This window comes from Gallus gallus, chromosome 26 (genome assembly GCF_016699485.2).
Source record: "Gallus gallus isolate bGalGal1 chromosome 26, bGalGal1.mat.broiler.GRCg7b, whole genome shotgun sequence".
Classification (NCBI taxonomy): Eukaryota; Metazoa; Chordata; class Aves; order Galliformes; family Phasianidae; genus Gallus; species Gallus gallus.
The window spans coordinates 2,785,174-2,807,973 of NC_052557.1; the positions used below are offsets into that span (position 1 = coordinate 2,785,174).

The 22,800-nt window shown below is 49.5% G+C and overlaps 1 protein-coding gene across 7 annotated transcripts in view; it reads right to left on the reverse strand.

Annotated features, from left to right (window-relative positions):
* Positions 1 to 4,352: 4,352 nt before the first annotated feature.
* The window catches only part of PLXNA2 (plexin A2), a 345,475-nt gene continuing 327,027 nt past the window's right edge, over positions 4,353 to 22,800 (reverse strand). For 6 of the 7 annotated variants that reach the window (XM_046904271.1, XM_040652969.2, XM_025143922.3 and 3 more), the window contains 11 exons: positions 21,623 to 21,891; positions 19,324 to 19,390; positions 18,566 to 18,712; positions 17,929 to 18,088; positions 17,690 to 17,793; positions 14,523 to 14,622; positions 12,208 to 12,398; positions 11,559 to 11,728; positions 10,273 to 10,485; positions 10,009 to 10,159; positions 4,353 to 9,030 (listed from right to left, as the gene is read on the reverse strand). In XM_046904271.1, the coding sequence (XP_046760227.1) occupies positions 8,935 to 9,030; positions 10,009 to 10,159; positions 10,273 to 10,485; positions 11,559 to 11,728; positions 12,208 to 12,398; positions 14,523 to 14,622; positions 17,690 to 17,793; positions 17,929 to 18,088; positions 18,566 to 18,712; positions 19,324 to 19,390; positions 21,623 to 21,891 (1,668 nt within the window). In that variant the 3' untranslated portion in view covers positions 4,353 to 8,934. Of the gene's footprint in view, positions 9,031 to 10,008; positions 10,160 to 10,268; positions 10,486 to 11,558; positions 11,729 to 12,207; positions 12,399 to 14,522; positions 14,623 to 17,689; positions 17,794 to 17,928; positions 18,089 to 18,565; positions 18,713 to 19,323; positions 19,391 to 21,622; positions 21,892 to 22,800 lie in introns of those variants that run through there. The other variant, XM_040652971.2, reaches the window with a different exon arrangement.

Genomic DNA, 22,800 nt, shown 5'->3' on the forward strand with positions numbered 1-22,800 from the left:
GATTTAATCACAGCATTAAGGTAACGGTCACTGCATCCAAGCTGATGATTGCAAACTTCTTTCCTGAGCAGGCAGCTCTGCTGCATCCTTATTAATCCAAAAAATCACATCCATATTAATCACTCCGCAGATTATTGCTCTGCTCATATTCATTACCAACCAGCTAATCCCCCAGCACTGGGGTATTACCTTCCACCAGCTGCCTCCACGCTGCTCAGCTGTAGATGAAGAAGGATTTTGTGGTGCTCCAGAGGTGTGGGGCTGGGGGGTGAGCTCTGTGCAGACCCCCCATCAGCTGATGGATGGTTTGCATGAATGAGGGCTTCGGGTGATGCCTGCAATCAGCACAGAGCTGGGAGTCTCTGCAGGCAGGGAGAGCACTGTGCATCCTTTGATTTCTCTCCCGGAGTGGATTTGACCATTTCTGGGGCTTGATCTTCTGCTTGCTTTACTTCTGCTGTGTGCATGGCCTTCAGCCACCTCCCTCCTGGGCAGGGTGATGGCCCTCTGACCCACGCTTGTTGAAGGCCACAATGCAGTGTGTATGAGTACAAGCAAAGCACAAGGTCTGTGACCCAGCCCATACAGCCCTGTACAGCCCCAGGCCATGCCTTTATGCTGAGCCCACAGAGATGGTGGGTTCCCACTGCAAAAGTCAAGCAGACGTTGAGAGAATGGTTAAAAACTCATGCAAAAGCAGCTCAGCCCCCGAGATCCTCTCCTTTGTGAAAGCTGAACACGGCCCAAAAAACCCAAACCAAAACAACAACAAAAACATACTTGTAAGCATTTCTATCACTTCCTCAAGGCTCAGTCCCACTGAGCGCCCTCAGAATTTAATGAGACCTCCCAGCAACGGGTAAGGGATGGGAAGAAGCATCCTCAGAGGTTTAGGAGTGGATAAAGGCAGATGGGTTCCTCTCACAGTGCCTGCAATGAAGCTGGGAGTGGAGCACAGCGGGAAGAATTCTCTCCACTGAAGGAGTCAATGGAAGACATTGATTGCTTGGATACACCGTGGGGTTGCGATGCCTCCAGTGCTGGGAGCACAGCAGATCCTGCAGCTCCTCCTGAGGCTGAGCAGAGCAAAGGAGCAAAGCCATCACAGTGTGAGTGCGCTTTTCAGGTGGTATCCATGAACCTGGCTTTGTTTTAAACAGGCTGCAGGGCAGAGAACTCACGTTCCACAGCCCATAGTCACGGGGGGAACCTCCTGCTCCCTTCCCAGCCCTGCTCCGAGGGGAAGGAGGTGTGGGGTGAGCTGGGAGCGCTGGGGAGGACACACATGTGGCCCCACTGGATGAAAAGAACAGCAGTTTTACTGGGGAGAGAATAGGACCTGTTTATAAATCCCCAACCATTATTCCTGGCGCTCCCTCCCCAGACAGGAAAGCCCATTTCCAGGAGCATTAAGGGTGAAATGGCAGTCATAAAGCGCCAGCAATCAAACGTGAAAAGAGCAGCCCAATTCATTAATAGCGAGACGAGCTGATAGAGACATTCTTAATTATCAGATATTACCGTGGAGTTAATTCTTACCTGAGTTGCTTAAGCTTGGCCATCCTTCCCTTTCCTTTGACGTTTTGCCATAGGGCAGCATGGAACATTTGTAATTAGATTCCCTCACTGGAGCTAATTATGAAGCAACAATAAAAACCGAGAGCTTTCCATTTTCCCAAGTATTATTTTGAACTAAAACCAAACCCTTTGCCTCAGCTCTGATATCTGTAATGTAACACAAAACCTGGGATATAAATAGGAACATTCACTCTGTGTTATGCTGCACTTCTATTTTATTTTGCATTGTAATGCATTCATATTACTTTATATGCACATACCTGGACAACCATATCTACACACTGGAACTATGTGATCTCACCCAGGACCAGCATAGATCCCTTTGTCTGCACAGACTTCATGACTTTCTGCTTCATAGACATCTGCCTAGAGGGGAAGGTTCAGCCCCAGGATGACACCAGCTTCTGGATAGGGAGTGCAGAACAGCAATCAGCATCTCTGGCAGTCCGATGGCAAGCACTTGGTGCTTAAGGAGCAAAGCCTATGATTAAGCAAAAGACGTGTCATTTTGGATAGTTTTCACCTTCAAAACCAGGGACTGTTCCAGAGTTGGTATTTGTTGGACACGTCTCACTGTCTGCCACCCATAACTCAAAATAAATTTCCATTAGCAATGAGTTAGCTGCTTCCATATAACAATCCCACGCATGCTTATTGGAATAAAAGGCAATAGATTCCTGTGTTTCTTATTGCCCATTTAGGATAACTGTCTGGTTGCATCCAATTACATGTCACCCTCTAGCTAAGCATCCACAGAAGAGAAAAGATGCTGGAATTTAAGCAGGAGAAAATTAATGCCATGATTGCATTTGATAATTCCAAGTGTCACTTCCATTAGCTCATCTTGATAACCAGGCTGGAAAAGCCAGCGCCAGGATGTCCAAACTCCTTCTCACTACTTACAGAGTGATGGTAATCTGCAATCAATGGGCCAATCCTGTGTGCCTGGAGGGGGAAGTAAAGCTGGAACAGGGGCAGCTCCCGAGGCTGGGGTGGTGCCAGGCTTTTGGGCTTTGGGAGGAAGACCTGAGGACCACAGCCTCAGCCCAAGCCCAGGGAGCCGTTCCAGCCGTTCCTCCCAGAGTGCTGTTTGTGGCTTGTACCTTCTCCACATTGGACACGGGAATTGACTGAGGGCTCTGAGCCATCTGCATTTTATATAACCTTTATTAAGCATCACTTGACCTTGTCAGTGCCAATAAAGCCCTGGGAAGTGCATGCCAGATAAAATGTAGTTTTAATTGAGTATACTTATTATATTAAATGTATTAACAGGGTGCAGATGAATACAAATGACCCCCTGTTTAATGCTTTCGATTCACATCGAAATTCCTTTTGACTTTGAGGAGCCGAAGGAGTCAATCCCATTCCCAGGGGGTGGAAATGGGTCCTGCTGCCGCTGCCAGCATCTCTGCTGCAGCACAGGGTGAGTGAGAGCAGGTCCAAGCCTCCCTGAGGCTCCTGCATGTCACTTCCCCTCCTGCAGCCTTTTGGAAAGCTCTGGGAACCTCACACCATGTTTGTCCCCCCTTAGGACAAATTTAGATTAACCCAAAGCACAAATGAAAAGCAATTGCCTCCTCTACTATCTTCCAGCTCTGCAACACATGCACAAAGTCACTCCATCCCAGCACCTCCCAGTATAGCACAAACAGCTGCAGGTGGGGCCATGGAATGGATCTGCAAAGGCTGAGCTCTGCTGGTTCAGGTGGTAGCAAGCAGGATGCAGCCCAGCTGCTTCCTAGCATTCCTGTCAAGCTTTGCTCTCAATGTGAGGAAAATAAGATGAAATGACCTGCCTGAGGAGCAGGCTGTCTCCCTGACATATTTGCATTAGCTTCAAATAGGAAGAGCTTCCCATCAGCCTATTAGCACTGCACTAAAACAAGCGGACTCGGTGTCAAATGGCTGAATAAAACCACATCTCGGGGCAGCGCTGAGCTCCCTGCTGCGATCCGCAGTGCATCACGCCTCCCCCTCCTGCCTTGGATTTATCCTTTCAATTACCTCATTTAAAAAGAAGAAACTAAGATCCTTCAGAAGAAGCAGTGAGACCTCTTGTTTGAGATCCCCACGTTCCTTTTTCAGTCTTTCCTTAAGGGTCTCCGTTTTTCTGTCACTTATCATCATCTGGAGTAATCTGGGGCTGTTAGAGAAAGTTCATTGCTGTAATTGCAACCATATTGGTCATTAAAGTTGACAGACAGCTGCTGGAGAAGTCACTTGCTGATTCCTACCACTCAGCAGATGCCTCTCAGCATTTGCTCAAACGTTAGCTTGAATTTATGAAATGGAAGCAAACGCATTTTACCGTGAGGACCGATCATTTCAATGGGGAAAGAAATGAAGAACTCACCTGATTTATTGGCAAACACCATTTGCATGCTCCTTCCCACCACTTAGCACTGCCAATCAAGATGCCACATTCTCTGCCCCATGCAAGGAGAGCTGCCCCAAGGAGGGCCTCCTCAGCCCTTCTGTTGCCTTCTGGATTACCATCGAGCACTTCTCACCACACTTTCCTGAAGACATCGAGCAAAGGTTCTGCAACCCTGCAGTGAAGGATCTGGAAAAGCAGATGGAGGAGCCAAGGAAAGCTGCAGCCCCCCCTCCCGCGGTACCATGGACAGAGCTGCAATGCTCAGTCCCACTGACCCCATGCGCCCTTCAGCACCCACAGAGCACTCTCACCTCATCACAGCAACATATTTCCTACTGCAAAGGCAGAGCTGCTACACACCACGTGGCAGAATAAGGACCCACTCATGACGTGCTTTTTGTTGTTGTTTTTTTAACCAGTAAACTTTATTTATATATAACAACAGTACAAAGTGAGTCCTTGGCTTGCAAAATAGGAGTGTTTCATATTTACAATAGGTACACAATAATATATTAGAATAATAACAAAACCCCCTTTTTCCTTGGAACATTTTTAAATACTTAAACTTTCTTACATTTTTTTTCCACAGCACTTGTAAAAACAACAACAAAAAAAAAACCCAGACAATCATCTTAAAAAAAAAATATAATACAGAACTCCAGTGTGTCAAGTATAACGGGAGGGGAGGAACCAGAGAACAATAAGGTGGAATGGGTACAGATACAAATCCATTCGTTATTCCTGCCAACACACGACCCCTAGAAATGGCATCATTTACTGTAAGGAGCGGGGCAGAAAAAATAAAAATCTGTTCCACGACCGATACCTCTACATTCTATGACATTATGGGGCCTCTTTTCTGGGGATCCCAGAAGTTTTAGTACCTGTGTGTTCCCTCCCCTTTGGAGGCCCAGAGTTTGGGGCACTGTCCATGCGACGGATGGACCCTGCAGATTTGAGTACATCCTTACTGCAGGAACACACATTTTGTCATTATTATATTCCACTTTTAGAAAGGAAGAAGGAGAAGGGGGTGACATGGGGACAAGAACAAGCACACAGACACTGCTGTGCCCACAGCAGGGCCACAACACCTGCCACACTGTGCCACCCTGTGCCAACCCACGGTGCCATGTGCTTTGAGCAGCACCTTTTGTGAGGAGAAAATCCCTTTGAGGATTTCCATCCTCTTTCTCTCTAAACCCAAACCACACTGAAATTGTGCATTCAGGGCTGCTCAGCCCAGTGGATCCGGAATGCATCTTCTACACAGTGTACACCAACATCCTCAATCTCATTATTTTCCCACCCAATGTCCAATTACAATGAAGTCCTGCCTATGTGAGAGCAGGACAGCACAGGGGTGACACGGGGCTCTCACCAAGGACGCGTCCGTGGCTCTCCCAGCTCACCCAGCACGCATCCACAGGCAGGGCAGCATCTCCCTGCCTCATCATTTGACGGTCTGTGGCACAAATGCCATTCCCAAATCAGATGGCAGAAGCTCTGTGGCATTTTAACACATCTTTGATTTCAGTTACTTAGCCATCCACGAACACTTTTTTCTTTTCTCCAGGGTACAGCCACTCATGAGTTCTCATGATGCCCTACCTTGCTCCACTCGGTCCATTTTGAGCTGAGCACTGGAAATGGAGTGGAGAGACACCAGCAGGCAGGAGTGGGGCTGGGTGAGGGCTGGAGGCACTGGAGCATCCTGGGATCACATTGGGGCAGTGGGCAACTCAGTGCTCTGAGCCTTGGACTGACAGCAAGGACTTGCACTGAGGTCAGCATCACACAGAACACAAACTGAGAGCATTATGTCCTCTTGCTATTGGCTTCCATGTGCCCACCCAAATTGCTGGGTACGTTATGACGTTTTTGGTGAGGTCCATTTCAAGGCAGGGTGGATAATTTCCGCAGGACCGGGCCATTTTTAAGACAGAGTGTTGAAGGCACTGCTGTGATGGAGGTCTCTGGTGGCTCCGCACCGGGCAGCTGCGCCTGCCAACCCCACGTGTCCCAGCACCGTGTGTCCCATCCCCGCTGAAGGCCCCAGGGAGTCTCCAGCAGCCCAGCTGTTCTGATGTGTCCTGCCTTCCTTTAAGCATAATTCCATCCCTTATGGCACAGAGGGGACTGCACTTCTGCACGGTGCTGGGTATTCCACAGCAGGGCTCCTGCAAAGACGAGCTTGCTTGTAAGTTAGACTCTGGTATATGGGCTTTAAATAAAGGCTTTCAAGGTGGAGAAGCATTTGATTAGCACCTTGCTCCCCCTTGGAGTGGGTGCTTTGATAGTACATGAGCAGAAGATTAAATGGAATTATTTAAGCATTGACACCAGGCAGAGATATTCCAGAAAGTGACGTCTCCCACTTTGATGTCAAAATACCTGAAACGAAGTGAACTGGAGAACCACAACACCAACGGCCTCGCAGAAGGAAGGGGCCACAAGAGAGAGGTGAAATAATTTCATCTAAGGCAAAGTCACTGCCCCTCCTGACCAAACCTTGAGTCCATTTGCTGCAAGGCAGAGGAAATGCCCTTTGGAGCTTTTCAGTTTCCTCACCAAAGTGCAACTGAAGAGCTGGATGCAAACAGGGCAATAGATTACAAGTTCTTTGCCCCGAGGGGATATGTTGCTTCATCCCATGTAATTGCCTGTGAAGATCCATAATTCATGGCTACCATCACAAGTAGATGCTTGGTGGTTTATTTACAGACCACTCCTTCCAGTCAGCACCGTGCTGCTTCTATGCCATCCTCCTGATGCCTCCATAATGATGGATGAAGAGCTATTCCTGCTGCCTTCCCTGGAAGCCACTCAGACCTCAGTACCCCACTGTTCTGCAAAGAGCTCCTCTTGGTTTCCCTGTCCTCCTCAGCTCCATGAAGCCTGGCCAGGAGACAGAGACCTGGCTGTGCAAAAGCCTCATGGAGAGATGGGCAGAAAGCAAAATGTAGGCTGTATGGCAGCACAGCCAGCAGCATCCAGGTCTTTGCTTTGGGTATTAGTCATATTTTGTCAGTCCCATGGAAATAAATACTTAGATTAATATTTGGAAGTGTCTGGAAACCATTTTGAGTGTTGCAGAGTACCATAAGGATTTGGTGAACAGTCTGAATATGAATACTCAAAGCAATGACCACAACAACATGCATCCTTCCTACACCTCCCTCTGCACAGCTCTCCCACCTCAGAGCCTCCGAGGCTGACCACCAGGACTTCCTCCACACTACCAACTGGACCCAGAAAAATGCACAGAAGCAAGTGAGCTCAGCATGGCTTTCAGCAAAGGGTCGTTGCAACACCAAGTTTCCTGAGATGTTTGGATGCATGTCAGCTCCTCCTGCTGGCCCTGGGACCTCATCCCACAACAAGAACCATCTCACTCCTGGTGCATACAGAAATTGCTTCTCTTTTACTGCGCGAAGCAGATCAAGGTCCAGACCACTCCACCTGGTGACTTACGGTGCAGCTCCACAGCATCATGCTCAAATATCCCAAATATCTGGTGTGCTGCTCATTGGCAACTGGGGAGAAACAGCCTCAGGATGGACTCTGCTGCTGCTGTCAGCTCCCATGGTCGATGCCTCTCTCCCCATTGGGTCCAATAGCCCTGTCCTCCCTGTTGCAGCCTGCACAAATACCAGCACTTATTACAGAGAGAAATATTTACAGCGCTCCTTCCCCTCCTGGCACTCTACAAAGGGACACATAAGCTTTGGTGTCTTTTAAAGAAATAACACTCACAGACATTTGCCCATCACTGGCCACAAGAAGACGTGCCATTGGGCCAGCGAAGAACGGAAGGTAATGACAAGACGCTTGGACAGACACACGGACAGCAGCTGGCACTGACAGTGCTGCCTATGAGTTTCCCTTGTCTAGAGCAGATTTCTTTCCCTTCCCTAGTGGAAATGAAAGCCATGGGCCTGCCCCACCGGTGACATTGCCTATGATCCCGTGCTTCTCTGGTCTGCAGTCAAACAGAGAATAATAAACAGCATCTCGCGACAGCTCGGCATTTCAAGTATTGCTCACTGTAAACATTGGGTTTGGGGTTGGTTTTACTGCAAGAACCACGGACAGCTCCGCTCTGCTCCTGCCATGGCTGCAAGAGCACCGCACTTCAACAGGATCCTTCTGCATTCAACAGCAAATGAGATTTAAAATATATATATATATATATATAGACACTATATAAATACATAGATAAAGCTGGATTTCAAGACAAGTTGGATGATTGGATGGTTTTGCAATTCACAAGAATTTCCTTCTAGTGCCTACGGGTTAATCAGCCACGGAACTATTTCTGGCTAAACTGCTATTTTGCTTGTGTGGATAGGTGTGGTGCAAACTTGTGCTCATATTTTTATATGATCCCAAAAAGACTGCTGCCTTCCAGACTTTCCAGTTGGTGTAAGAGTCCATTTGCAGACGCCTGAGCACATCCTCGGGGCCTGGCGAGGATGGGATCAGGACTGAACTTGGCTGCCAAGGTCATCTCTGTGGCTTTTGTGGGTTTTGTTCTGTTTCTTTCTTTTTTTTTTCCTTTTTTTTCTTTTTTCCCCTTTTTCTTTTTCTTTTTTTTTTTTTCTTTTTTTCTTTTTTTTCCAAAAAGACCTTTAAATAACGTTTTATTTCCTAGTATACATCAGACGATTTTCATGCAAAGCAGCAGTCATGGAGACATCCAGACGTTGCAGGTTCCATCTTTCCATGAATACCAGAAGAAGTGATCCACCTTGAGTTGACGCTGATTGCGGTGCTTTGTCTTCTTGATCTTTCTGCCTTTTCAAACCAGATCCCGTGTGATTTTGAGCGCAGCCAGCCCCTGGGCCATCCCTGCTCCCCTTGATGAGCGTGGTTGTTGGGGTGTGCAGTGCCTTTCTGCTTGTTCTCCCTCTGAATCCCCAGGCATCCGTGCCATGCTCTTGCCCCTCGCTGTCCGTGTGCACTGCAGCCTTCCTTCAGCTCTCAATGGACATGGCACCAATGAGTTGCTCTACTTTGTATGCCAGACGCTGCCTCCGTGCCTGTTCGTCCTGCTCCAAAGCCCCAATGAGCTGACACAGAAAGAAAAAAGAAAAAGAAATCAGTGAGAGAGCAAAGGGTGGGCAGGACTGCAGGGTAGCAAGGTGCGAGTAACATGGAGCATTGATGTGCTTCAAGGCACAGAAAGAGCCAGTGAAAAACACCAGATAGATCAGGTCCCTAGGATGGCATGGGAAAATTTCCAGAGTACAAAAACGCCCTGTGTTTCCTCAGGAGTAGTTGACAGTGAAAAGAAATTGGGATGGGGCTGTATGGCCAACGCTTTCTCAGGATGTGTAGTTTCTGAGGTTCTCCATTGACAATAAATCCCTCAGTCTCACTCCCAATAGTTCTGTATTGGAATACAATTCTTCAGTAACAAATGGTGAAGCAGTGCAGGGAGCACCCAGCCGTGCTCCTCTGCTTGCTGGGCTGCTCAGTGCAGAGCCCTGTACCTCGGGCTCCACATTCCTCGTCTCATTTAGCATGAAAGTTATGAGATTTTAAAATCTAATTGGAAAAAATCTACAGCATTGTATCACAAATGCATACATGCAATTAAATGACAAAACCCTTCCTTTTAATGGACATAATTGCAAAATAGGTTCTTCTTGCACTGAAATGAAGGGGTGGAACAGATGGTGAGAACTTGGTTTCAAGTGATGCATTCATTAAAGGAGCTCACGCTGCCAGGAATTCTGTGCAAAAAGGAGTGAGCACCAATGCACCAGGGATTTGTACTATGCTGGTCCCAAAGGACAGAGACATCCAGGGGGAGTTTCACTGGGTCACAATGATTTTTTACTGCATTTAGGAGCAAGATGCACTGTGCCAAGGCTGAGGAATTGGGGGTAATATTTCAGCTATCAGTTCTCCTGGGAGAAATGCTACAGAGCAGGACCTGAGCCTCACTGTGCACGAAGAGAACAGGTGTGGGCAGCAGCCGTACAAGCTACAGACATGCTGCAATGAGGGGAATGTGCCCATGTCCCCTTCCCACAGATACTCACCTCCTCGCTGTACTTGCTGACGTAGGAATAGATCTCATTGAGTGCACTCAGCATGTTGAACTCAGCTGAATGCAGGCGTGACTGCTCGGCCAGGTACGCGTTCATGTCCTGGTCGCTGATGGCTGGCAGCTTGGCAATGTCTGCATAATACCTGCAGGGACCAAAGGCTCAGTGAAGAGCAGGGAGGATAAAATACCCCCTCTCTTCTCCTTGGGACCTTATCATTGGGATGCTATGACTCCAACCTCTCTGCCCAGCTCCTACCTCTCCACCCAGCTCTTGTAACTGGGGATGTCCTTGGCATACAGCAGCTTGTTGGATGGGGAGTCCTTGCCCAGGCGGTGCTCGGAGGTGGAGCATGAGTCCATGAAGGTCTGAGCCACAACCGAGAGGCAGGCATCCGTGATGCTGCCTTTGTGGATGTCGAAGACGAACTGGGGGTTTTTGATCACGTTCACCCAGAAGCGGAGAGGGAGGCTGCAGGGAAACCAAGAAACAAAACTGGATGCTAAGAAAAGCTTGAACAGATCCTTCCTGTGCTGTGTGTTCCCTCTGTGGTGGCCGAGGAGTGGGGCTGAGCCTGCGGCAGTGTGGTCACCTCTGTGCCCATCATCAGCTTTGTCCCCAAATCCCAAGGCCTTCCCAATCAAAGAGGAATTATTATTCCTTTTTTCTTTGGCTGTACAGCAGGATCAAAAAAGCAGCTGCTGCCTTCTATTACCTTTCAAGTCTCAGCTCTCTCCATTCAGCTATGCACGGTGGGATGCAGCCTTAACTCTTGCTGCGCTGCAGGCCAGCAGCTCAGCTGCACCCTGCAGTGCCTGCGCCCTCCCCTCCATCGCACCATCTATCCTACAGCTCCTTCTGCTCTGACCTCCTCCAGCAGCCTACGCCCCTCTCCATTCTCCAGAAAAATTCTAGCATTGCTGCTCTGCCCCATTCTCCCACAACCCAGCAGCTATCAGGACAGTGCCCTGTGGGGTCAGAGCCCACATGTGGGTCAGAGCCCCCAGCGGTGCCAGCAGAGGAACCCCCACCCCATGGTGCTTTCTTTGTCACTGCTTCAAGAAGACTCATCTCTACTTGCGATTCAAACGTTTTTATCCTAATAACTCCTTCTGATGCTTTCAATAAATTGTTTTTTGCTCCCCACTGCCTTAGCAGGGAATGCAGCTTTTGCAGACGCAGTGATTAGAGGCTTTTAAAGCCATGCGGGACTTGGGGGAATGCACAAAGTCTTCAGGGAACAGCCATTTGTTGTGGGCTTGTTTTTTTTCCCTCTCTTGCAGAGGTAAATTTCCAGCCCACAGAGCTTTTAATCCTAAAATAACAGCAGAGCAGAGCTGTAATAGCTTCACTGCTTGGGGAAGGCTGAGCTCATGGCTCGGGATTGGCACCCAGAGCCCCATCTGTGTGGGGCAGCAGTGCTGGTGGAGGAGTCTGCATGGCTCCGTGCTGCATTTATGCACTGGGGCTACAGCACCGTGTTGCTCCATCCCTTCCCACAGCTCTCCCATCTCTTTTCCCCCACCACAACAGCCAAGTCTTACCAATTGCTCTTCCACGTGTGCCGCACATCCGTGTCGTGGATGCCGTGCTTATCCGCCTGCTCGTCCAAGAAGTCAAACATGTACTTGATGGCCAATGGGAGCGCGCTGCCGCGGTGCACCGTGCTGAACAGCGTCTCAAAGAGGTCATCCACAAACTTCTGCAGCGTGCCCTGATGGGAGCAGTGAGCAGCTTTTGGTTTTTTTTGGGTATGGGAGTTTTTTTTTTGGGGGGGGGATATTTTGGGATACGCCTGCTTGGTGGTTGCTAATTCGGGCTCGACGTTAGAAACTGCTCTTGCATAAGAACTCCAATTTTGGGGGCTTTTCTGCATCCTACAGTAAAATATATGTAGGGTTTTTTTATACCACTGAAAGGAAAGTGAGCTCAGTTAAGCTGCTTTATTGTTATTTAAACAGCTCAGTTTAGAAACTGGGCTTGCACTGCTGATAAGAGGAAAACTTATTCATAAACTTGGGGGTAAATTTGAAGGTTGGAACTGGGTGATCTCTGAGGTCCCTTCCAGCCCAAGCAACTCAATGATTCTATGGAAATGAGCTCCCAGGGCACAACAGGGGGCTGAGGATCCCCACTGACCACATGGTCAGCCCTTCTTGGGCATCTCCCAGGCAAACTTAGCACACCATTTACCTTTGTAGCCAGCAGCCTCGTCAGGTAGATCTCAGACACCATCTTGCTGCCCCGGTCCCCCTCCTTCTGGTCGCCATGGTCGTGGTTTTTCACCAGGTGCCAGACTTTGACGCCGCTCTCCAGGTCTGGGGTGATCATGGGGGCTCGGGAGCGCAGGCTGTCGGGGCTTCCAGTGTAGCGGAAGGTGGAATCTGAGTGTGGGAGGAGAGGGCACACTCAGTGTAACGCCTCCTTCCATCTGCCTGCCTCTGCTCAGGGATGGCACTGCTCTCGCTAATGCCAGAATCATCTGCTCTGATGTTTTTGCAGGGCAGTGGAATGCAATACCATGTAAAATGGAAGCATTTGCAAAAATACGCCGTGTACTTATAAACCAAGGCACACGTTGGTCTTCACCAACTACAGAGTCCCCCAGCCTGAAGCCTTTCTCCTTCTGCACTCCGATGTGAGACTTCTCCCACTGCATTTTCATCCCTTACCTGCAACACAAAAGCTCCATGTGGGATGCCCCATGACTCCCAGCTCATGCACACAACACCATCTGCTCCCAGTACCAATATTGTGTACACAGTAGGTGCAGAAGAAATGGTTCTTCTTCCTGAGGCTTTCTTAGAGCAACTGGAGCTGGATTCTGATCACAGAGCCTTGTAGAAGCCAGGAGAAGAGGCAATGGGATCTACCCTAATGGCATGGAGACCAAGAAGGGATGAGGGACGTGGAACTTCCCAAGCAATGTGCTGCCCTGGACGCCATCCTCTGTGAGCCAATACAAGGTGCTAACGGCTCGGTGAGGCCAACATCAGTTATGCACTGCTCATTTTCGTACTCTCACTGAATTCCTTTGTTCTGTGGGAACCTCATGTGTTTTCCCAAGTTGAGCCTTCGGTTTGCTGCTCGCCCTTCCCAGCAAGAGGAAGGAGATCAATCATAAATCAGCCAGGGGAAGTGTGCAGCTCATTACAAAACTAGCTAGATTTTCATCCCTGATTAGGGCTTAGATAAATGAGTACTCCAACTGATATAATTAAGGAGACAGACAGGGGGACGGCTAGGGAAGCATCTAGTAATTCTATTTTTAAGCATAGCTCTGTACTGATATATAATGGGGAAAGTAAATAAGTATCTCATTTAAATTCTGTCGGCGCAATTAGAAGTATTAATCTTAACGTGAGGAATGATAATTCATATTGGTGGCTCACGAAGGCTTTTTCATGCGGCAGGGATCGATGAGCCCTGAGGGCTCCGTGGTGGGACCTGGCTTTGGTTTTCCCATCCCCTGCAGAGACAACTGGGCTCCAGTTGTGTTGTGCTGCCCAGCAGAAACGTACTGGACCACAAAGCCTGACTAAGGGCTCTCCTGCAACAAGGATGCCCAGTTTGAGAGAATAAATTGTTCGGGGAGCTATAACCAGGACAGGGAGATGGGTTTGCCAGGAGCCCCCTTGTCTGCAGAATGCTCTGCACAATACAAGATAATGAGAGATCAGCATGCTAGAGATTTCGCCACCGCTGCCTTTTATGAAAGTATATTATTACCATTATTGTGGATTTAGCGCTATAAATGCACACCTGGCACCTAGCGGGCTCATTTATTCAGACCGTGGAGTCTTTAGGGACCATCTGCAAAGTGCCTTAACCACGCTATTATGCAAATAACCAATTCCCAGGAGCTCGAATCCGAGCGCATCCAGTTCACACTGCTGTTACCATTTCTGACCCATTAGCTGAGATGTCGGGATCCTCCACTTAGAGGAAGAATAGATGAAGGAATTGTTATTTTTTCCCCTCCCCTGCAGCCCTGCTTACAAGGAGAACACAGCCTGCTCTGCAGACAGGTGCTGCGGTTGATGGCTGGACTTGATGATCCCATAGGTCTTTACCAACCCCAATGATTCCATGGTCCTATGTGCAGCACCCTGTGAGCCAAAAGCCTTTCCCAGGGCTTTCCCCAGACCCACATTCCCAAGGGCTGCTCATGATGTACTGCTTGGTGCATCCTTTTTCCCCTCTCAGATTCATCGACTCATAGAACGGCTGAGGTTGGAAGGTACCTTAAAAGATCATCTAGTTCCAAAACTCTCCGCTCCTTTCTGCTGTTCTGCTCACAGATGGAAAAGCCTTTGCAAAAAGCCAGCAGCCAAGCACGTCTTTCTGTTTGGCACACAAATGCAGTTTCCTTTTTGACAGCGTGCTGCAGTTCTCTGGGGCAAGCTGCTGCTTTTTTTGCACCTGATCCTTTCAGGTGCTGCCCTCAGCCAAGGCAGCCCCAACACCCACCAGGACACATCCTTGTTTAAAGCAGCTCTGCTCCTCACCATATCTGCTGATGGACGTTCGGGAGATGCTGGCGGAGGCAGGGATGTTGTAGGAGGAGGTCTGCTTGGGGACAAGAGCCACAACGGAGCGGTCTGACACCTGGGGAGGGGAGAGAGAAGAGGTGAGGCAGACAGTGCAGACAACAGAAATGCTCAGGGCTCAGGTTGGCACAGAGCTGATGACAGAGTGTTCCTTGGGTCAAGGAGAAAGGTCTTGCTGGCAGCCCTGGGCTTCTGGTGCTGAGCCCCATGCTGTGGCAGACCCTTAGGAGCAGAGACCAGGGGAAAGCAGTGATAAATCAAGGGACAGACTGAAGATGGCTTTGGTCATTCTGATTTAAGATTGCGTTTTATCCAATAAAAATGAGAATCTCAAGAATTGTTGTGATCCAATTAAAGCAACAATGCAGAGGGAATAAAACAGCCGTGATAATGTTATGGGCCATAAAACATTCCTATTAAACCATTTTTTATTTTAACAATTTTTATGAACTTTAGAAGTTTGATTTACAGCCCAGCATGTCATGCAGCCATCTTTCAGGGGTATTAAATCGTCGGTCCCTCTGCTGCACCAGAGAGAGGAATTAAATGCTGGGAAGTCCAACCATAAATGAACATTAGTGCTAACAAGGTTTGGTTATGGCAGACTTTAGTAGCCATGTTTAATTTTATCCTCCCTATAAATCCAACATCCACTGGGTGTTTCTTAACACAGCTCTGTTAATTAAGGACCTGTGGGCCTCATGGGAATCTCTGCACCCAGCACTGCCTGCAGCACAGCTCCTGCACCACAGCCCCGCTGTGCATTACGATGAACTTTCAGGCAAATGGGTGTTGTTATTATTGCTAACAAGAGTGGAAATAGCAGCCACTCGTGTTCCACAGCACAAAAGGGAGATATTTCTGAGCAAAACACTGCCAACACCTTTCTTATTTCCCTCTGCTGCTCCTGCCTCACTTCATCCCACTTATTAAGTCAATGGAAGGAGCAATCAGTGGCCGTATTATTATCCAGGGGTGTCATTAGCTGCCACTTCAGCTCAGCTCCACCGAGCACTGGGATGCAAGCCTGGGGTGGGGTGGGGACAGCAGAGGTCCTCATGCCCTGAGCATTCCCACTGCCTGCACCCAGGGTGCAACGGCTCAGCCAAAAACACCGATGTACTGAACACTGTCATATGGAACACGAGTTCCTTCCCCACCTTCTTCTGCCGCTGCCACACTGCCATTAAGCCTAGCTTCAGAAATATTCTGATTCTTCCTTCCCCCAGCTGTAAACGTGCTGCACAATATGCCTTCAGGAGAGGAAAGATGGAGCTGGGCTGCCACCCCCGTGCCACCTCCCAGCAAGATGCAGCCCCAGCAGCTCCACGGCCACATCCTCATTTCTGCACGCTCCTTCCCCCTCTGCTTCTAATTTGTCATTTAAAGCAGTTTTCTAATCTCTCAGCCCTTCCAGGCTCCCGGTGCCTGACAGGTACTCATGCTCTGCTGCCTCCTAGTTAACCCTGCACGAGCCACTGTAAATCATTCCATATTAAATTCAGGGTTTCATTTTTCTTCAGTAGAGCCACACAGGGCGGGATTCTCCCATGGAGTTTAATGAGCACGAACCAAAAGGACACCACACAAACGCAATACAACGTGGTTCAAAAGCTCCAGAGACTTCAGCAAAGCACTACACCTATTTAACCTATCCACCTATTATAAAAATGAAGAAATAAGCAGCAGGTGTACAGATCTCTATATAATTCTGTAAAGTGGTTCAAAAATATTACAGGAGGTGAAAATACCCTTTTAAATCCAACCCGGCTTTTGCATCCCGTGAAGAGTACATTTTGTCAATTGAGGCAGATATATAGCGGGCTGGTTTTTTTATTTACCAGCCTAAACAAGTAGGAAATGAAGTATGTATGCATATAAATCTAGAAATCACCTCTCCAGTCCTCCAGAAGCCAGCGACAGCCTCCATCCCCTTCCTGCAGATCGAAGCACTGCTGTGCTGTACATCACTCGCCCTCCCTGCTGCCCTGCAGCTCCCCATGCTCTGTGCCACACACTTTCTGCACCCCAACAATCCTGGCTCAAGCAATCAGTGAGCAGAGCCCGAGGCAGAGCTGATTTTATATCCCCCTTCCAAGCACTGCCTTGGCCCAGCACGTTTGTTTTCCTGCGCAGCCCTGGAGCATCTGTATTTCTGATACTCAATAAAAACATTTATTACTGGAACAGCAAATAAAATAAAATAAAAATAAAGTGGTAGAAATACCAAAAGGAAAAAAAAATATATGTAATTCACTGCTGTTTGGTTTTGGCCAAAAGCTCTGCCTCGGAGAGATCCCTGCTGCAGTGCACACAACTTGGCTTCGTTTCATAGCTGAAACAGCTCCATTCGGGCTGCACGGAGCTGTGGCCAGAGCCATGTGTGACTGCTGCCTATTTAGGTACTTGGCAGCAAACTTCTACTTTGTTCCAGAGCAAAGCTGACACTCAAGTGGCAGGAATAGCCGCGGTGCTGGGAGTGCTGTCAGGATTTTGTTTATTTTAAGGGCAAACTTATGGCTTGGATTTCCCACAGGCACCAAAACGAAGACGGTCCCTCCCTCAGCACCCAGCTCACATCAGAGCGTGAATTTCACTGGTGACTACCTCAGTTGACTTCTAAAGATGCAGACACCATGAATCCTCACTGCTTCCCTACATGCTGGATAATCCCCTTGCAGCTGCCAGGTGGAGCCGATGTTAAAAGCAATGGAATTCATCTCCCACGGCATTGTCAGGTAACCTTCAGGATTGGCTTACGTGGTGTTGGTAGAAGGAACCCTCTGAGCCAACTTGGAAGGCTCTGGGATTTGGAAGGCAGAACCCCCTCTCCTTCCCCTGCTGCCCTCTGCTCCGTGCCCTCCTGCAGCCCTACAGGCTCAGCCCTCCCCTCGCTCCGTCTCACGAGCACGGCCAGCAGCTTTAATTTAGCCAATTTTCAACCCTGCTAGGTTCTTTAAGATCCATGTCAAGGTTGCTTTCCCGTCTAATGCAGAAGCACATTGAACCACTCAGGTTTATCATGCAAATGTGACCTCTCCGTCTGCCTGGAAATTAAATTGCTGCCTTTCTGTTCCCTCATCACGGCAGCTCTCTGGGAGCTGCCTGCCCAGGCCTGCTCTCACCTGGTAGTGCAGCAAGGTGTTCAGGCGCTTCCAGTCGCCTTCGATCTTGGTGGTGATGTCTTCATCCTGCAGCACCACGCGCGCGATGCGGCCCTGCCGCCACTCTGCAAGCCAAAAGCGATGGATGCATTGGTCAGAGTGGGGACATCCATGGGCTCATCCACTTGGTTAACCCAAAGAGCCCACAGAAAAGCTCAACAGAGGAAGAGAGACACCCAGAGAAGGCATCAAGCCCCTACCCAAGTCCATGTCAACAGCTCTCGGTCGCTGGGAATAGGGGACGTTCTTGTACACCGCGTCGAGGATCTTCTCTTTGACCTGGGTGATGGTATCACAGTTCAGCACCTTCACAGGGATCTCTGGACTGTTCTCGTTGTCTGGATTGACGCAGTTCAGGATCTGGGAGCAAAGGAGAAGCACACCATTCCCTTAAGGGCTTCACACAGAAGCAGAGCAACAGGAACATGGGTCAGTGGTGATGGACTGATGGTTGGACTAGATGGCCTTAGTGGTCTTCTCCAACCTTAACGACCTTATTAGAATAAGCGTCTGCACAGCAAGCAGCCCTGATGATAAAACCCTGCATCCCTATTTGCATCGTTGCTGTTGCATATATCTACATAGATAATTAAGATAGGAGTCCTAGTATGTCAGTTTTCCTTTGCTAGAGGGAGGACAGTGGTCAAACAGGATACTGGTACCTATGTGTTGGGCATAACCTCAAGCTGCCAGCTAGGGACACTCCTCATTGGACTTTACTGCGCTGCCAACACCAGTTCTCACAGCAGTGCTCCCATGGCGGGCCCAAAGGTCAACATGGCTCATGCCCAATGGGGAGGACAGCAGCAACCCAGCTCTCCCCCAGCACTCACTCACCAGGGTCTTGTACTCAATCTGCTGCCGGATCAGCTTGTCCTCACTGAGCGAATAGCGGGCTTCCCCCGTGATGGCGTCGATTGGGCCCTTCTCCATCTGCTGCTTGATGGCACAGTACAGCATGAAGAGTGGCTCTCCGGCACATTCCTGCACAAAGAGACCGGTGGTGAAATCAACCCAGGGGTGAAGTGCAGCTCTGCCAGGGCTGCTGGCCCACAGACAGATCTTGCACATGATTAATTGCAGCAGAGGCACAGCCCCATTGCCTTAATCATTAGCACATGTGTGATTGGGCTCAGCCCCCAGCAGCTCTGGCAGAGCACAGCCAAAACTGCTGCTCGATGGCTGTTGTGCTTGGCTCGGTAAAGCTCTACTGAATCTATAGGGCTGTAAAATGGGAATCTGAGATCTTGATCTCATTGTTCACTCTCATGAAGTGAACTCTGGGGGTGCTTCCAAAGCCAAAATTAAATTGTAGAACTATGGAAGCACAGGGATAGAGGTGCTAAAAGAGGTGAGAGCCCTCCAGAGGGGCACAGTCTGGAGTACTCCGGAGGACACAGCCGGGTGTTATATAGTGCAGCCAAAGCCAGGGAACGTCAAACAGAAGAGCAGAAAACCTCCTCCCAAAGAGAGCCTTTCGGCAGTACTCAAGGAAAGCAACAGAAACTTGAGTGCATGAGACTGCTTTCAAGCTCAGATTTGCCCCGTGCAGGTGGGAGAGCAAAGCAGCTATGCTCCGCTCCACCCCTCCCTACCTTGAGAAACTTGTGGAGGAGGAAAGCAAACCAATTCGTCAGCATCTTCTCAGCCACCGACTCTGTCCTAGGAAAGCCAGGAAGAGGAGAGGCACATTACCAACAAAACCAAATCCTCGCACGGGCCAACCTCAGGAAGGAGGAATGGCCGGAGACAGGAGGAGAGGAGCACCCTGCTCCCCACGCCTAAATACCACCGCTCAGCACAGCTCCCAGTGCATGCAGGCAGCACTGATGCAGGCAGCTCATCCCCAGCTGACAGCCCATCAGAGCCCTGATAGGGGACAGGGAGCCTGGGGACACTCAGCTCTGCGCACGTGGTGCAAATTACAGCCTGGCACGGTAAATCACTGGGATTTGCACTGGGCTAGCAATCAGGGACAGCAGAGTGACAATGGCAGGAAAATTGCAGCTTTATCCCCGGTCCCACCCAGCGTCCTCTCCCCACATTGTGCCCAAGATTATCTTTAATTTCAATACAATAGCTCCTAATGATAGTTTTTAAGGCTGGCTCTGCAGGACCCGGGGACTCTCCTTAAGGCGCAGTGCGGTTCCTTTCCCTGGGATAGGGACACTGTGCCACCAGTGCTGCCCAGCAGCACAGTGCTGGTGCAGTATTGCACAGCTACAGCAAAGCTCTGTGGGTCCCATCCTGCTCCTGACCCATTTTCCCTGCTCTTCCACGACTGCTCAGCTGACTTGAATTAGGGACTGCATCTCGGTACGTGTTTATACAGCACCCACTGTGTTTGGGGATGCTGGCATTTAATGAAAAAAACAAAAAACCAACGGGGTTTGATCACAAAGTCAGGCAGATCAAGCACAAAAAAAAAAGGAGCCACAGATTTCAACAAACAAAAACTGACACCAGCCTGCAAAACAGACCCGGGGTTACATTATCTATCATCTCCGAGGATCACAACATCTGCCAGGAATTTGTGAGGATGTCTGCAGATCCCCAAAGAATTCCAGCCTGAATTGATTAGCTGCCTAAAAACTCGTCCTGCAAATTGACACGCGCAGTGCTCGCCTGTTTAAATCACTTCCAGTGCCCAATTAAGGAGGAGCACCAGCAGCATGCCGCCGTGCCAGCCAGCCACGAGGCACAGAAAATGCAGAGGCAGTGATGCAGCCAAGAAAAGGATTAAAACACAGAGAGTGAAAGCCACGCATTCGGGACTTTGGGGTGAATACTGATTTAATAAACTACTTTGTTAATAGAATATTAGGCTAATAATTGGCTAGGGTGCTGATTAGCACTGCTAGCAAGCTACAGTTCCAGCTGGGTGCTTGTGGGATGGCTCTGGTGCCCTGCTCTGGCACTGGGAAGCAAGCAAAGCTAAACAAAAAGAGCCCAGAGAACCCCAAAATCAATATGTATTCTACTCATTTTCCCTGCTGTATCTGGGTCTCTCAGCTGCTGCCTGCTGTCTGTGCCAGGAACCAGAGCTGCCATTTGATTTAATGTCAACTTTTTTTGCTGTCTCCCACGAGGGGTCATAGAGGAGGAAAGCGAGAGGGGAAAAACGAAGAAGAAAGAGAGGGAGAACTGAGCACTGATTGGCAATGACTGCCACGAGAGAGCTCAATAAATAAAGCACGCAGCGCCTCACGTTGTGGCTGTTTGTTGATGATTAAGGAGCAGGGTGAGAACATGCAAATTGAGAGCAAATTTTTGCTTCCTGCATTCATTTGGTTTCCCCGTGCCAGCCGTGGGCTTGGGAGGAGAGTTCTCCAAGCTAACCCAGAATAAATGGCTGTGAGCAGAGCCATCCTGCTGCCACCGCAGCGCTCTCTCTCATCTGGAGATGGGGGGGGGGAAGGAGGGCACAGCCCCCAGTGTCATCCCTGTATTGCTGGAGCACTGCAAAGAGCCACGAGGGATGGCTGAGGCTGAAGGTGCCTTCCCAGCGATGCGCCAAACCACGGGGGAAATTAAGACGGCCTCCTTTCTCGAGATGAGTTATTGCCTCTGCAAACACAGCCAGACTTAAAGCAATTTCCTGTCAAGTATATTCATTATGGCTGGAGGAATCCCTGCATTTTTCCCGAGGCTGTGGAATCATCCCATTTCCCTTGGCAGCCCGCACCAGCAAGGTGCCAGTGGGGCACCACAGGCAGCACTCAATGGGACACGGGGCGGCAGCAGCTGACGACGTGAGCAGGGTGTGGATGAGCACCCTGCCCTCCCCTGCTGGCTCCCCATGCATCGCCAACCCAACGGCTTTGCTTTCCCATCTGGCTTTTCACCATCACCGCGAGAGCACCCAGCACACAGCAGCGCCAGCCCTCCCGCTACCTGCGCAGCAGCAGCTTGGGGTGGTTCTTGTTCTCCAGGTTCTTCTCGATGAGGTCGGACAGCAGCTGCTTCAGCACATCAGTGGCGTACTCCAGCCTTCCCTGCAGCCCCGTCATGATGAGCGAGGCCACGTTGCCGCGGTCGCGCATGGAGAAGCTGCGCTGCAGCTCCAGCGTGCGGATGAAGGTCAGCAGGAAGACTTTGTTGTTGATCAGCTGAGCAAAGAGCTTCAGGGCCTTCTCCACGCTCTGCTGCCCGTTGCCTTGGACCTGCGGCAGAGAGCAGCCATCAGGAGGGAAGAAGACTGGGAGGCACCACGTGCACAGGACCCTCTGGTTTCAGACCAAGCTGATGGGACCCACAGCACCGCCCACGAGTGATGAAGAGTGGGGCGATGACAAAGGGGTGATGATGCTGCTGTCCCACCCCATGCATTGGGGCACTTCACTGCTGCTCTGGGCTGCACTCCACTGCCAACAGCCCTACAAACAATGAGTAGTTTTGCTTGTTCTCCACTAAAAGTAGCACTCTTAAAAGTAAATTAAATACCACTTTTGATTACTGCCTTATCACGGGGCAAGTGTAAAAAATTGAGGCTTTCAGCCAGTTCCAGACTCAAGTAATTCATTACAGATGGATGAGCAGCGTTAAGCCGCTCTTTACCAAACATCTTGGAGAATTATGTATTGGTTTTACTGATGTTACATAATCAAGCAACTGTGTAATTGGCAACACATTTATCACTTCTGCAGTCCTATTTTTCATGCGAAAAAAAACAAATATGAAGCATTCGTGTTTATTTGCTAGAGCTTACATGGCGATGGCAGCAGCAAACAATGGGTGGGACTGGGAAACTCAGGGCGTGGAGATACTGGCCCAAAGGCAGCAACTGGTGGCCCCTTGGGAAGGAGCCAGATTTAGTGGATGAGTACTGAAGAGCCCTTGCATGAGTGAACTGAGCAGTGGGACCTCAGTAAAGCCCTGAGAGAGGAAGGAGGGCACTCACTGACAGCCAGAGGCAGCCCGTGCCTAGGCACTGTGCTTGCCCTCCTGTGGGCATGCCATGGAACAGCAGCAGGAGGATGCCTGGGCTGAGGAGCATCTAAAAGGACACTGGGAATCCATCCAGCATCTTTTGCTGCTGGCCTAGAGCAATACCCAAACCAGTATCCAAACTG